The 16,336-nt window shown below is 43.5% G+C and overlaps 1 protein-coding gene across 2 annotated transcripts in view; it reads left to right on the forward strand.

Annotated features, from left to right (window-relative positions):
* tmtc4 (transmembrane O-mannosyltransferase targeting cadherins 4) overlaps positions 1-16,336 on the forward strand; it is a 43,683-nt gene that overhangs the window by 21,167 nt on the left and 6,180 nt on the right. For both annotated transcript variants that reach the window (XM_035773091.2, XM_035773090.2), the window contains exons 8-15: positions 5,585-5,746; positions 6,860-7,062; positions 7,711-7,885; positions 8,115-8,246; positions 8,458-8,537; positions 8,777-8,884; positions 9,039-9,180; positions 10,360-10,474. In XM_035773091.2, coding sequence (XP_035628984.1) covers positions 5,585-5,746; positions 6,860-7,062; positions 7,711-7,885; positions 8,115-8,246; positions 8,458-8,537; positions 8,777-8,884; positions 9,039-9,180; positions 10,360-10,474 — 1,117 coding nt within the window. The remainder of the gene's footprint in view (positions 1-5,584; positions 5,747-6,859; positions 7,063-7,710; positions 7,886-8,114; positions 8,247-8,457; positions 8,538-8,776; positions 8,885-9,038; positions 9,181-10,359; positions 10,475-16,336) is intronic.

The following is a 16,336-nucleotide window of genomic DNA, read 5'->3' on the forward strand; positions in this document are numbered from 1 at the left end:
CTTTTCTTTGCCAGTCTGAGATATGGCTTTTTCTTTTTTAACATCTGTTTCTCAAACTAGACACTCTGATGTACCTGTCCTCTTGCTCAGTTGTGCACCGGGGCCTCCCACTCCTCTCTCTATTCTGGTTAGAGACAGTTTGTTCTGTACACAGCGTTGTACAAGATCTTCAGTTTCTTGTCAGTTTCTCGTATGGAATAGCCTTCATTTCTCAATACAAGAATAGATTGACGAGTTTCATGAAAGTTATTTGTTTCTGGCCATTTTAAGCCTGTAAACAAACCCACTAATGCTGATGCTCCAGATACTCAACTAATCTAAAGAAGGCCAATTTTATTGCTTCTTTAATCAGGACAACAGTTTTCAGCTGTGTTAACATAATTGCAAAAGGGTTTTCTAATGATCAATTAGCCTTTTAAAATGATAAACTTGGATTACCTAACACAGTGGTTCTTAACCTGGGTTCGGTGAGTCAGTCTCAGGGGTTTGGCGGAGGTCAAGACACACATCCGACTCATATGATTCGTGATAACACGCCCCCCGCTTGCGGATGATTTGCAATGCCAAGATGAGTAATTCTAGTAATTCTAGTCTAGCACCTGCAAAACTAAGAACACTTCCTTAAGCTGCATGGAGATGGGAAATACAAGAACACAATGCTCGCTGAATTCAAGACGAAGAGAGCCAGATTCGATGAAAAGGCTACTCTGCCTGTTCTCGGCTTTGTATCCAGCAATAAACCGATCCTTTCACCAATGGTGTGTTGTTTGCCCTGCTTTGCGATCAGGTAAGCAACTTCGTACGATGCTGTGAGGATCGGTTTGTTGCTGGTGGTTATCCCGGGGACAGGTGCTGAATTGTGTTTTGCCGTGCGTGTGGAATTAGCCCTATTTTTGCAAGAGCACCAACATTGTCATGCAGATTGCTAGAGTTCATTCTCATTTTAGCATACGTGGCTGATATATTCGCAGCTCTCAATCATCTCAATAATGATAACTTCGCAAACTTTTCCTGCTGGACGACTGTGTAAGTAAGATCGAAGATGTATCTGGAATCGGAGACATTTCTGCACCCGCGAAACTGAAGCAAGCAATTGTCACGCACTTAGATGAGCTTGCAAAGTCTCTCGACGGATACTTCCCTACAAGAGAGTCATATCCAGCATGGGTGAGACAGCCGTTCACGTTTAGTGTTGAGACAACAGATATCAATGATGAATACCTCGATGAAATCATTGAAATTCAGCAGAGCCAGGTTCAACAGCAACTCTTCAGAACAACAACGCTATCAACATTTTGGTGTCAACAAATGGTAACGTACCCTGTTATTGCTAAGAAAGCTCTCGAGATTTTCATACCGTTTGTTACAACATATCTTTGCGAGCAATCCTTTTCGAGGATGCTGGACATAAAAATGAAGAAAAAGAACAGACTTTGTTGCGAAAATGACATGGGAGTGGCACTTGCCAAGGTGAAGCCGCGCATTTCTGAACTGGTCTTCGAAAGGCAACAGCAGAAGTCACACTGATTTGCAGTAAATATTCATTATTATGTTTTTGTTTTTGTGTGAAAATCATGTTTTTGTCACGCCCTGGTCGAAGTAATGTATGTTTGTCTTCATTTATTTGGTCAGGCCAGGCTGTGACATGGGTTATTGTGGTGTGTTTTTGTCATAGGGTTTTTGTGGGGTGTCTAGCATAGTCTATGGCTGCCTGAGGCGGTTCTCAATCAGAGTCAGGTGATTATCGTTGTCTCTGATTGGGAACCATATTTAGGCAGCCATATTCTTTGAGTATTTCGTGAGTGATTGTTCCTGTCTCTGTGTTTGTAGTCACCAGATAGGCTGTATAGGTTTTCACGGTCCGTTTGTTGTTTTGTTTGTTTGTGTTTTTGTCGTTCAATAAACATGTATGGAAATTACCACGCTGCATTTTGGTCCGACTCTCCTTCGACGGAAGAAAACGGTAACAATTTTGATTATTTTTTTCTTTGAACACAGTGATGTTGACGCAAAGTTCATTTTGTGCACCAGTAAAATATATACCTATGTTTTGAATTTGAAAAAATCACATTTTATTTTTCCAATTAAGGGTTCGGTGAATGCGCATATGAAACTGGTGGGGTTCAGTACCTCCAACAAGGTTAAGAACCACTGACCTAACACAACACCCTTAGGGTCGTTATCCTGTAGGAAGGTGACCCTTCGCCCCAGTCTGAGGTCCTGAGCACTCTGGAGCAGGTTTACATCAAGGATCTCTGTATACCTTTCTCTATTCATCTTTCCTTCGATCCTGACAAGTCTTCCCAGCCGCTGAAAAACTTCCTCACAGCGTGATGCTGCCACCATCATGCTTCACCGTAGGGATGGTGCCAGATTTCCTCCAGATGTGACGCTTGGCATTCAGGCCAAAGTGTTCACTCTTGTTGTCATCAGACCAGATAATCTTATTTCTCATGGTCTGAGAGTCATTAGGTGCCTTTTGGTAAACTCCAAGCAGGCTGCCATGTGCCTTTTACTGAGGAGTGGCTTCCGTCTGGCCACTCTACCATAAAGGCCTCATTGTTGGAGTGCTGCAGAGATGGTTGTCCTTCTGGAAGGTTCTCCATCTACGCAGAAATACTCTGGAGCTCTCTCAGTGACATCGTGTTCTTGATCACCTCCCTGACCAAGGCCCTTCTCCCTCGATTGCTCAGTTTGGCTGGTCGGTCAGCTCTAGGAAGGGTCTTGGTGGTTCCAAACTTCTTCCATTTTAGAATGATGGAGGCCACTGTTCTTGGGGACCTTCAATGCTCCAGAAATGTTTTGGTACCCTTCCCCAGATCTGTGCCTCAACACAATCCTGTCTCGGAGCTCTACGGACAACTGTCGGACCTTACATAGACAGGTATGCGCCTTTCCAAATCATGCCTAAATCAATTCAATTTACCAAAGGTGGACTCCAATCAAGTTGCAGAAAAATCTCAAGGATGATCAATGGAAACAGGATGAACTTGATGTCAATTTTGAGTCTCATAGCAAAGGGTCTGAATACTTAAGTAAATTAGGTATTTATTTATTTATTTGTAAACATTTCTAAGAAGGTTTTTGCTTTGCCATTATGGGGTATTTTAAAGTAAGACTTTAATGTAAGAAAATGTGGGAAAATGGAAGGGGTCTGTATACTTTTTGAATGCTCTGTACATTGTGGAGTTGAAACTGGGCTAGCTAGAAAACTAGCAAACTAAATGCATAGCCGGAGCCCTGAGCTGGAGAAAATGTATTTGGCACTTCTTACGTATTTAGCTGGCAAACATTAGTAGTGAATTTAAAGTTTAAACTGATCAACTCTCTTGGGCTGCTCAACAGTGGATCGTCATGTTACGTTTGCTCCATTAGCTTTTTGTAAAGAAACATGTGACTGGCTCAATTGAGTATTTCAGATTTTTTGTTGTTGTACGGTATTTAAAATCATACCGTCGGTAGAATGAAGGTATGGGTATTGATTCGTAGCTATTGTAACATAATTTCACCATACACTCATAACCATTTAAACCATGGTTATATGAGTGTATGTCTAACTGGAGCCTGAACGATATGGGATTTATTGTTTTTCCGATTTTAGAGAGTGGAAATATTAATCAATAACGGATAAGTGCCGATTTATTTTTATTTTAGCTGAAATTTTTATACAACTTCCGTACAAAGATACTCAACTTTGATTTCTTACATTTGAGGAAAGAACCTTAATGTAATAATTTAGGAGCACCAGAAAGAGATTTTTTACGTAAAAAATGGTGTTACTCTAATCTAGTGAAAGGAGAATAAACTGCACGGATTCCATCATCAACAAATAAATGCCTAGGCTCTGAAGAATGAGCTGCCTCATGCTAGCCAGCTGGAAAACAATGACAGGACACATTTTCAGTGTATTAGTAATTAGCTATGTTTTCATTGTAAGGCTGTAGCCACTGAATTCTGGTAATCACTTGAAAGGAAAAACAAGCGTTGTCTTTGTGCTATCTGGGATCCTAGGGACCTCCAAACAAATGTGTAGTGTAATGGTTCAGGTTTAGCGTAGGGACGTCCCAAGGATTCTTGATACTACTAAGCTTCAGTGAATGGCGTCACACAGCTAGTTAGAATGCTGGCTAGCTAGCACTTGTCAAGGAAATGGATTAGCGATTGGCGAAACGTGAATTTGAACCAGTCCCTATCAAGTGACACTGAACCCATACATCAAAACGTAGCTGCAAAGTGCTACTTTGTAAACTGCAAAGTTTTATTTTTGTGTGTGTCTCGGAAAACATTTGAATGACAGAGCTTGAGGAATAAGCTTCGCAAAGAGTATATATAACACTAGATCTCGCTGGCTTCACTAAAGGGCATTAACGTTACCACAGAGTTGAATGTTCTTAGCACGGCACTTACTTGGTTACGCCCCATCAATTGTTTGTCAAGACACCTGACATCCTACCAAGACACTTCACGTAATGATATATGCCCAGGGTGCATTTTTGGCACTTTTATTGAGCTGGCCAGCTCAATAAAGTGGTAGCAGTAAGACTAAGAGTTAGTTCACAGTTGTTCACTCTCCTCTCTGACTTAAGGCATCTGCATGCTTCCCAGCCGAAACAGTTAGGAAGTGTTCGTGCATATATTATGATGACATTTTGTGACGTTTTTGTACTTCGGTAAGGGTTTTTTCAGCTTTTCGGGCACAAGACATCTTTTCTCGAGGCAAGCCGAAGTCTATGCCCTTTTGTCGGTGATTGGTCAACAGTAGGGATTCTTCAAGTCTTGTCATCCAATGAGAGATTACTCATTTTCATGCCCAGTTTTTCTGCACCAAACATCTTAGTTAATGTAAAATTGTGCGACTAAGATCTCTGCAAAAACATAACTCAAGAAATCTCACATTAATTTTTATCTTAGATTAATTCTGACTATTTTGAGAAAGTTTTTACTAGCTACAGTGTTTCAAAATTGACAAGCATTATGAAACAAATAATGTCATGCACAATAAAGTCAAATTCTATGAACTACTACTTTCTCCACATCTTGTATATGTCCTTTCCAATGGATCAAACGGCGATACAAATACATCAGTAAAAGGATACTATTGGTCGGGCTCTACCTCTTACACCAATTATGTTGCTTTTCCTGCTACACTACTCTATATGCCCTTATGTTATACTAGGGAAGTTGTTTCCGTAGCTAGGGCTGACAGAAAGGGTTTGTGTAAAGCAGAATCAACAACCTCTGCATAATAATAACAGTGGCTTTGTGAGAATGAGAAGGTTCACAGTTTGCCATTGTTATGTAAATGCAGGCTGAAAAGTACCAGTTGCTTGGCTTTGACCCAAAGTGAGAGCATGACCGCCGGAGCCATGGCCAGTGAGACACATGTCGGCTCCGCGTAGATGGAAACAAAATTCTGAGCCTTTTGGGTAAAACACTGGGGTAAATCCTGTATGGAAATGCACCCGAATAGCCTTCGATCATGTACCCTATGGTTATGGTTAGGTAAGTGTACCAAATTTGGACTCGGGCTGTTGTTGTTGCGGACTCCTCTATTACTATGTTTTTCTGGTGTGTGTCGTGTCAGGTGAGTGAGCGGGTGCAGACGGGCCTCCTGATCCGATTGGCTCTGCTGGCCATGGGCGGAGCCTCCCTGCTGTACGCCCGCTGGAGAATCATGGGAACTGGGCCCCCTGCCTTCACTGAAGTAGACAACCCAGCATCCTTTGCAGACAATGTCTTTCTCAGAGTGAGTCGTGTTTTACCTATTTGAATGATACTGGATAGAGTATGTAGGCCAAATAACGACTCTTACGGTAATTTGTAACCTCACCCTCCTTTATGGAAGGAAATTATTTTAAAGTTATGTCAGAATACTAAATCTAAATGGATGAAGTTTTTTGGTTTTAGATGGTCTTTTTAGGATGTGATCTTAATAGTTGAAAACATCTAACTATCACCATGCAGACCTCTGTAGTAGTACAACAATCATAATCATATTTTTTTATTTGAAATGTTCTTAATTTTTCCCTCTCTCTCTCCTTCTCCTTCTCCCTCACTCTCTCTCTCTCTCTCTCTCTCTCTCTCTCTCTTCCCTTCTCCCTCACACTCTGCTCTCTCTCTCTCTCTCTCTCTCTCTCTCTCTCTCTCTCTCTCTCTCTCTCTCTCTCTCTCTCTCTCTTTCCTTCTCCCTCACACTTCCTTCTCTCTCTCTTTCCTTCTCTCCCTCTCTCTCTCTCTCTCTCTCTCTCTCTCTCTCTCTCTCTCTCTCTCTCTCTCTCTCTCTCTCTCTCTCTCTCCTTCTCCCTCACACTCTGCTCTCTCTCTCTCTCTCTCTCCTTCTCCCTCACACTCTGCTCTCTCTCTCTCTCTGTCCTTCTCCCTCACACTCTGCTCTCTCTCTCTCTCTCTCTCTCCTCCCCTCACACTCTGCTCTCTCTCTCTTTCTCCCTCACACTCTGCTCTCTCTCTCTATCTCTCTCTCTCTCTCTCTCTCTCTCTCTCTCTCTCTCTCTCTCTCTCTCACACTCTGGTCTCTCTCTCTCCCTCTCTCTCTCTCCCTCACACTCTGCTCTCTCTCCCTCACTCTCTCTCTCCCTCACTCTCTCTCTCTCTCTCTCTCTCTCTCTCTCTCTCTCTCTCTCTCTCTCTCTCTCTCTCTCTCTCTCTCTCCCTCCCACTCTCTCTCTCTCCCTCTCTCTCTCCCTCCCTCTCTCTCTCTCTCTCTCTCTCCCTCTCCCTCACACTGCCATCTCACGATGCTCTCTCTTTCTCCCTCTCCCTCTCTCTCTCTCTCTCCTCTTTCATTCTCTCTCTCCCCTCTTTCATTCTCATCCCCTGTCCTGTTCTGTGTGATTGGCAGATAGTCAACTATAATTACTACTACTCACTGAATGCCTGGGTGCTGCTGTGTCCCTGGTGGCTGTGTTTTGATTGGTCCATGGGCTGTGTGCCCCTCATTAAGTCAGCGTTTGATTGGAGGACGGCCTGGCTGCTGCTGCTCTGGTGCTTCCTGATAGGCTTGATAAGCCAAGCCTTATGCTCACAGGACAGCCAGAGGAGGAGGTAGGAGAGAGCTCAGCACACACACACACACGCACACACACACACTGTTGTCAAGATAAAACATGTTTGGATACAATGTTAGTTACTCAATTATGAACCGTGGATGGTATGTGACTCAACCATCACTTCTGATCACTTTATAGAAACATTCAGAATAATCTCAGCTGACTTACAACTGTATATTACACAGTATGTCTGTGTTGTAAGTATTATGTAACCATGTTTTTTAGGGGTCCAAGCAGTGAAAAGAACAAAGGCCAGCACACTGAATATGCTCTGATGAAAATCCTTTGAAATGTTGCCAATAAAGGTGGTAATTAGAAGTATATATAGTGTGCAGGCCTTTCTGTTTTTTTTCTACTATACTTCATTAGCCCAGTGTTATGTTTCCACTTCCACCAAGGTTTTTTTTAAAGGATGTCCATGACCTTTTCTACAGTGAAACACCCACCCACCTCTTCCTCCTCACGTCCTGTTCACTGCAGACCCTCATTCAAATAATAGGTGTGAGTTCAGGTGGGCCGACCAAAAGTGGTGTAGGTAGGCAACAACACGTCCGCCCCTCTGATCCTCAACATGGGGGCCCCCTGTACTCCCTGTTCATCCAAATATTACAATGTGTTACTTTGACCCTGTGACTCTTGTCAGGACGTTGACCCTTGGTCTGGTGCTGCTGGTAGTCCCCTTCCTGCCCGCCTGCAACATATTCTTCAGGGTTGGCTTCGTCATTGCAGAGAGGGTCCTCTACCTCTCCTCCGCTGGCTACTGTCTGCTACTGGCCTACGCCCTGGGACACTGCTGCGGCCGCTGGAGCAGATGCAAGGTAGAGAATATACACACACACACCCTCGCCCAGTTAAAAGCTACACATCACATACATTTGAGGTTCTCCCAATTTTTTTTGGTCACCTGATCTAGTCTTTTGTTGGACATTGAAAAGAGATGGAGGATTTAAGACTGTTAGGACGGAGCTGAATCAAACAGGGTTCACTTCATTGCCTTCACTTCATTGTCCTGTCGTAACGGATGGTCCTCAATCTTGTGTGTTGTAGGGGCTGCTCCGTGCCTCCCTGCTGGCCCTGCTATGTGTGTATGTGGCTCGCTGTGCCCTGCGCAGTCACCAGTGGCGGTCCGAGCAGAGCCTCTTCACCAGCGCCCTGTCAGTCTGTCCCCTCAATGCCAAGGTGGTGTCTGTCTGTCTGATGTGTCTATCTTTCTTTCTGGCTTGTCTGTCTGTCAGGATTACTGGTGCATCGATTGGTGTGTCTGTCTGTCTGCCTGTTTGTCAGACCATATTGGGTCCTCAAGCTGTCATGAAAATGATTCCCAAACTATTCAAAATAAGTTTTATTTGAATTGTATTAGTTTTTATTTTGTTTGTCTTTCCCTCTCCAGGTGCATTATAATGTGGGTAAGAACCTAGCAGACAGAGGGAACACCAGTGCTGCCATCAAGTACTACAGAGAGGCAGTCAGGTACGAATACTACAGGTTCACACTCTCAATATGAGTTTTTCTATAGTTCTATGGTACATGTAGGTTACATTCCAATGTCCATACTTGTATATCACTTACACCCAAAACATTGTTTCATACTAGGTGTTATGCTACTGTGGATATTGGAGCAGAGTCGCATTGGAAAGCACATGTCACGATAACACTTTATCAAACCTACGGCTGAGACCATTGACCCTCTCAGCTGTGTTTTGTGTCAGGTTGCACCCTACGTATGTCCACGCTATGAACAACCTAGGCAACATCCTGAAAGAGAGGAACGAATTGGTGGAGGCAGAGGAGCTTCTGGCTAAAGCTGTACTCGTACAGTAGGTGGACACACACACTGTCATGCACAAACATATGCATGCATGTACATGCACACAGAAAAACAATCACAGATATAACTTTATTAGCCTTTGACTTCACAAAAAATAAAACATTCCGGACATTAAACGCAACTGTGGTGTTCTTCTGAGAAAGGCCGGACTTTGCAGCAGCGTGGATGAATCTGGGAATAGTGCAAAACAGTCTGAAGAAGTTTAAGGAAGCAGAGCAGAGCTACTGGAACGCCATCCAATTCCGGAAGAAATACCCTGACTGTTACTACAACCTGGGACGCTTGGTGAGTACAAAGGTTGGACTTAAAGCCACCAACCGAAGTTGGTCTTAAAGCCACCACCCGAGGTTGGACTTAAAGCCACCACCCGAGGTTGGACTTAAAGCCACCACCCGAGGTTGGACTTAAAGCCACCACCCGAGGTTGGACTTAAAGCCACCAACCGAGGTTGGACTTAAAGCCACCAACCGAGGTTGGACTTAAAGCCACCAACCGAGGTTGGACTTAAAGCCACCAACCGAGGTTGGACTTAAAGCCACCAACCGAGGTTGGACTTAAAGCCACCAACCGAGGTTGGACTTAAAGCCACCAACCGAGGTTGGACTTAATGCCACCAACCGAGGTTGGACTTAAAGCCACCAACCGAGGTTGGACTTAAAGCCACCAACCGAGGTTGGACTTAAAGCCACCAACCGAGGTTGGACTTAAAGCCACCATCCGTAAGTTTTCCTACTATTAAACAGTCAATGCAATTTACACTAATTCATTATTGAAGAATATGTTATTAATTGCCTTATTTATTTATTTTGTTAAAAATTTTACCTTTATTTAACCAGGCAAGTCAGTTAAGAACACATTCTTATTTTCAATGACGGCCTGGGAACAGTGGGTTAACTGCCTGTTCAGGGGCAGAACGACAGATTTGTACCTTGTCAGCTCGGGGGTTTGAACTCGCAACCTTCCGGTTACTAGTCCAACGCTCTAACCACTAGGCTACGCTGCCTTATGAGCTTAGTACTGTTGTACCCCAAACTGTAAGGTTAAATAAACTATATGTTTAAATGTATCATGTTGATCAGTCTATGTAGAAAAAGTTAATTCAATAGATTTGAGAGTGGTAACTTTTTCCGATGAGGTACTGTAGCTTGTTCTGTTCCAAACCTAGTGGCAAGGCTGCTGTAAGCCTCAAACACAGACTGCAGATTGTGGCTTTGATGATGAATGAAGGTGATGTGGTTTGCTAGAATGGCAGTGTATGAAATCTACATAACCTGGTTCAAGCATTCATGACATCACCCTGAAGAAGGCACAGCGATGCCGAAACGTTGGTGTGTTTTTACCCAGTAAATGACTAGGAGGTTATACATGTGGAGTGTTTTTAAAGCTTACTGTTTATTCACCGTTAGTCAGCACCTAAGTCATTTCCTCTGGGTGTGTGCAAGCTCATGCTTTTTATTTGTCTAGTATGCAGACCTGAACAGACACCTAGATGCTCTGAATGCGTGGAGGAATGCTACAGTGCTAAAGCCTGACCACAGCCTGGCATGGAACAACATGGTCATACTACTGGACAACACTGGTAACCACACACACACACACTGCCACATGCACGCACACCACATACACACTTCTAACACACACTTTCACAGACACACACACACTACCACATGCATGCGCACCCAGGGCTCTAAATAAAATCATTTCAATTGGTAGCACTGCTTCACCTAAAGTGAACACAACATAAGCACAACATAAAATCTGTTTCTCAAACTAGACACTTTAATGTCATTGTCCTCTTGCTCAGTTGTGCACAGGGGACTCACACTCCTCTTTCTATTCTGGTTAGAGACAGTTTGCGCTGTTCTGTGAAGGGAGTACCTGTCGGCCCCAGCCTCGAACTCAGGTCCTGTGTGTACCTAACTGACAAACTCTGCCCATTCATTGCCATTTACCCGTTGTTGTCTTAGCTCTCCTGATCTACATTTGTGTTTGCTTTTTACCTCTCTCTAATGTCAATATATCTTGTCTACTGCTGTCTTGGCTAGTTCTTATTGTTTTATTTCACTGTACAGTCGTGGCCAAAAGTTTTGAGAATGACACAAATATACATTTTCACAATGTTTGCCGCCTCAGTTTGTTTGATGGCAATTTGCATATACTCCAGAATGTTATGAAGAGTGATCAGATGAATTGCAATGAATTGCAAAGTCCCTCTTTGCCATGCAAATGACATGAATCCCCCAAAAACATTTCCACTGCATTTCAGCCCTGCCACAATAGGACCAGCTGACATGTCAGTGATTCTCTCGTTAACACAGGTGTGAGTGAAGACAAGGCTGGAGATCACTCTGTTATGCTGATTGAGTTCGAATAACAGACTGGAAGCTTCAAAAGGAGGGTGGTGCAAGGAAGGAGGGTGTTTCCTGCAAGGAAACACGCGCCGTCATCATTGCTTTGCACAAAAAGGCTTCCCAGGCAAGGATATTGCTGCCAGTAAGGTTGCACCTAAATCAACCATTTATCGGATCATCAAGAACTTCAAGGAGAACGGTTCAATTGTTGTGAAGAAGGCTTCAGGGCGCCCAAGAATGTCCAGCAAGCTCCAGGACCATCTCCTAAAGTTGATTCAGCTGCGGGATCGGGGCACCACCAGTACAGAGCTTGCTCAGGAATGGCAGCAGGACAGGTGTGAGTGCATCTGCACACACAGTGAGTTGAAGACTTTTGGAGGATGGCCTGGTGTCAAGAAGGGCTGCAAAGAAGCCTCTTCTCTCCAGGAAAAACATCAGGGACAGACTGATATTCTACAAGAGGTACAGGGATTGGACTGCTAAGGACTGGGGTAAAGTCATTTTCTCTGATGAATCCCCTTTCCGATTTGTTTGGGGCATCCGGAAAAAAGCTTGTCCGGAGAAGACAAGGTGAGCGCTACCATCAGTCCTGTGTCATGCCAACAGTAAAGCATCCTGAGACCATTCGTGTGTGGGGTTGCTTCTCAGCCAAGGGAGTGGGCTCACTCACAATTTTGCCTAAGAACACAGCCATGAATAAAGAATGGTACCTACACACAGTTTGGTGACAAAACAATGTATTTTCCAGCATGATGGAGCACCTTGCCATAAGAAAAAAGTGATAACTAAGTGGCTCGGGGAACAAAACATCGATATTTTGGGTCCATGGCCAGGAAACTCCCCAGACATTAATCCCATTGATTACTTGTGGTCAATCCTCAAGAGGCAGGTGGACAAACAAAAACCCACAAATTCTGACAAACTCCAAGCATTGATTATGCAAGAATGGGCTGCCATCAGTCAGGATGTGGCCCAGAAGTTAATTGACAGCCTGCCAGGGCGGATTACAGAGGTCTTGAAAAAGAAGGGTCAACACTGCAGATATTCACTCTTTGCATCAAAATCATGTAATTGTCAATAAAAGCCATTGACACTTATGAAATGCTTATAATTATACTTCAGTATTCCATAGTAACATCTGACAAAAATATCTAAAGACACTGAAGCAGCAAACTTTGTGGGAATTAATATTTGTGTCATTCTCAAAACTTTTGGCCACGACTATGGAGTCCTCAGTCCCGCTCAAAATGCCTTAGATAGCTCTTTTTGTCCCACCCCACACACATACGGAGACCTCACCTTCCTTAACTGGTGCCTCCATAGACGAGACCTCGCGTCACTCAACGCCTAAGTTTACCTCCACTCTACTCACATCCTACCATACCATTGTCTGTACATTATGCACTGAATCTATTCTACCATGCCCAGAAATCTGCTCCTTTTATTCTCTGTCCCCAACACACCAGACGACCAGTTCTCATAACCTTTAGCCGTACCCTTATCCTACTCTCCTCTGTTCCTCTGGTGATGTAGAGGTTAACCCAGGCCCTGTAGCCCCCAGTTCCACTCCTATTCTCCGGGCACTATCATTCCCCTATTCAAAGGTGTGGACCCAAACTGTTACAGACCTATATGTGTCCTGCCCTGCTTTTCTAAAGTCTTCGTGAGACAAGTTAAACAGATCACCGACCATTTAGAATTCCACCGTACCTTCTCCACTATGCAGTATGGTTTCTGAGCGGGTCATGAGCCACGCTCAAGGTCCTAAACGATATCATATCCGCCATCGATAAAAGACAATACTGTGCAGCCGTCTTCATCAACCTGGCCAAGGCTTTCGACTCTGTCAATCACCGCATTCTTATCGGCAGACTCAACATTCTTGTTTTTTAAATGAATGCATCGCCTGTTTCCCCAACTACTTCTCAGATTTCAGTGTGTCAAATCGGCGGGCCTGTTGTCTGGACCTCTGGCAGTCTCTATTGGGTTCAATCCACAGGGTTCAATTTTCCAGCCGACTCTTTTCTCTGTGTACATCAATGATGTCGCTCTTGCTGCTGGTGATTCTCTGATCCACCTCTATGCAGACAACACCATTCTGGCATATACTTCTGGCCCTTCTTTTGGACACTTTGTTAAAAATCTGCAGACGAGCTTCAATGCCATTACAACACTCCTTCCGTGGCTTCCAACTGCTCTTAAATGCACCTGGCTACCCCTACCCCGGAAGTTTAAATGCACCTTAGCCAAATACATTTCAACTCAATTTTTCACAATTCCTGACATTTAAAATGATTAAAAATTATGTTCCTAGGTCAGTTAGGATCACCACTTTTATTTTAAGAATGTGAAATATCATAATAATAGTAGAGGGAATGATTTATTTCAGCTTTAATTTCTTTCATCACATTCCCAGTGGGTCAGAAGTTTACATACAGTGGGGCAAAAAGTATTTAGTCAGCCACCAATTGTGTAAGTTCTCCCACTTAACAATATGAGAGAGGCCTGTAATTTCCATCTTAGGTACACTTCATCTATGACAGACAAAATGAGGGGGGAAAAAATAATTAAAAGTCCTACAATGTGATTTTCTGGAATTTTTTCGTCGTAGTTGAAGTGTACCTATGATATGAAAATTACAGGCCTCTCATCTTTTTAAGTGGGAGAACTTGCACAATTGGTGGCTGACTAAATAATTTTTTGCCCCACTGTATATCCATGATATTCATGATTTCCTTAAAAGTGCATTAAGGTGATAGTTTGTAGTGTGATTTCCTTTACGGTCCATTGAGGTATTTAATCAATATTATAAACTCCCACTTCTACTGTATTATTGACTGTATGTTTGTTTTACTCAAATTAAATGTAACAAAAATTATAATGAATTATTATGGTGGGAGATTATAATATTGTTTAAATACTTCAAGACACTCGATCGACACAGATCATCATAAAATCATATTATTTGGAATTGAATACGTCTCAGGAAAGTTGCAAGAAATACAAGTCACTGATGAATTCTTTAACATTATTTACATGTAGGCTTTGGATTGCAGTACAAGTCACTGATGAATTCTTTAACATTCTTTACATGTAGGCTTTGGATTGCAGTACAAGTCACTGATGAATTCTTTAACATTCTTTACATGTAGGCTTTGGATTGCAGTACAAGTCACTGATGAATTCTTTAACATTCTTTACATGTAGGCTTTGGATTGAAGTACAAGTCACTGATGAATTCTTTAACATTCTTTACATGTAGGCTTTGGATTGCACGAATCTGCAGTCACATTCTTCTCTAGGGCACTTGGAAACAACTGCACAATGAAGACTATCATTACAACAATTATTATCTGGGAGCATGTATCTAGGAGCATAAGCAACCAAAATGGTCGTTCTTTAGAGCCATGTGCGTACCACACACACACACACACACACACCACTAACACACACTTTGACACACTCACCACAGTTGCTGTCTAATGGGAGATACTATGAGTGACAATACCCATCACTTGCTTTGTTTTGTGCCCAAACTATTTTGGATATTCAAAATCAATCTTTAATAGTTGAGTAATGGATGAATTTCCATTGATTACATGCGCCGCAGAGTTAGTCAAATGCCTCATTTTTACTCATTCATCCGTACGCACAGTTGTTCAAAGATTGTTTCTTTACGTTAACAGCAGTGAAGACAGAGACAAAGATAAAAAAAAGAAAAAATGGGGGGAAATTTGATCTAAGCGCCCAATGTGATTAGACTGGAAGAGCAGGAACCGGCAATGCTTGAAATTTATGTATTAAAGCTTTGTGTGTGGAGTTTTCCAAAGGCACTCTTCCCTGCCGTGTGGAGAATGCGCTGATTTCCAGACGTTGGCGCCGCTTTTGTCAGAAGCCTCTCCCGAGGGGGGCGGGGTCTCCCAGGAGGGCCCTAGTACCATCCAATCGCCAGCCAGCATGCCCATGATCAAACGCAAGGCAGACACAGAGAAGTGCCCCCTCAGAATTCAGAATCCCCCTCTACCCCCTCCCCATAATTTCTTCCCCAAATCTGCCAAGACTACATGTCACCAAAAAACATAAAGTAACTGGGGTGTGCTTCCTTTATTCTCTTTTATTGCACAGAGACCAAGCTGAGCTAGCACACATACACTCAGCAACAAAAGAAACATCCTCTCACTGTCAACCCTGTTTATTTTCAGCAAACTTAACATGTGTAAATATTTGTATGAACATAACAAGATTCAACAGCTGAGACATAAACTGAACGAGTTCCACAGACATGACGAACATAAATTGAATAATGTGTCCCTGAGCAAAGGGGGGTCAAAATCAAAAGTAACAGTCGGTATCTGGTGTGGCCACCAGCTGCATTAAGTACTGCCGTGCATCTCCTCCTCGTGGACTGCACCAGATTTTCCCGTACTTGCTGTGAGATGTTACCCCACTCTTCCACCAAGGCACCTGCAAGTTCCCGGACATTTCTGGGGGGGAATGGCCCTAGCCCTCACCCTCTGAGCCAACAGGTCCCAGACGTGCTCAATCAGATTGAGATCCGGGTTCTTCGTTGGCCATGGCAAAACACTGACATTTCTGTCTTGCAGGAAATCACGCACAGAACAAGCAGTATGGCTGGTGGCATTGTCATGCTGGAGGGCCATGTCAGGATGAGCCTGTAAGAAGGGTAGCACATGAGGGGGGAGGATGTCTTCCCTGTAACGCACAGCATTGAGATTGCCTGCAACGACAACTAGCTCAGTCCGATAATGCTGTGACACACCACTCCAGACCATGACGGAGCCTCCACCTCCAAATCGATCCCACTCCAGAGTACAGGCCTCGGTGTAATGCTAATTTTTTCAACGATAAATGCGAATCGGACCATCACCACTGGTGAGATAAAACTGTGACTCGTCAGTGAATAGCACTTTTTGCCAGTCCTGTCTGGTCCAGTGACGGTGGGTTTGTGCCCATAGGCGACGTTGTTGCTGGTGAGGACCTGCCTTACAACGTGCCTACAAGCCCTCAGTCCAGCCTCTCTCAGCCTATTGCGGACAGTCTGAGCACTGATGGAGGGATTGTGCATTCCT

Source organism: Oncorhynchus keta, chromosome 7, assembly GCF_023373465.1.
Source record: "Oncorhynchus keta strain PuntledgeMale-10-30-2019 chromosome 7, Oket_V2, whole genome shotgun sequence".
In the NCBI taxonomy this organism is placed as follows: domain Eukaryota; kingdom Metazoa; phylum Chordata; class Actinopteri; order Salmoniformes; family Salmonidae; genus Oncorhynchus; species Oncorhynchus keta.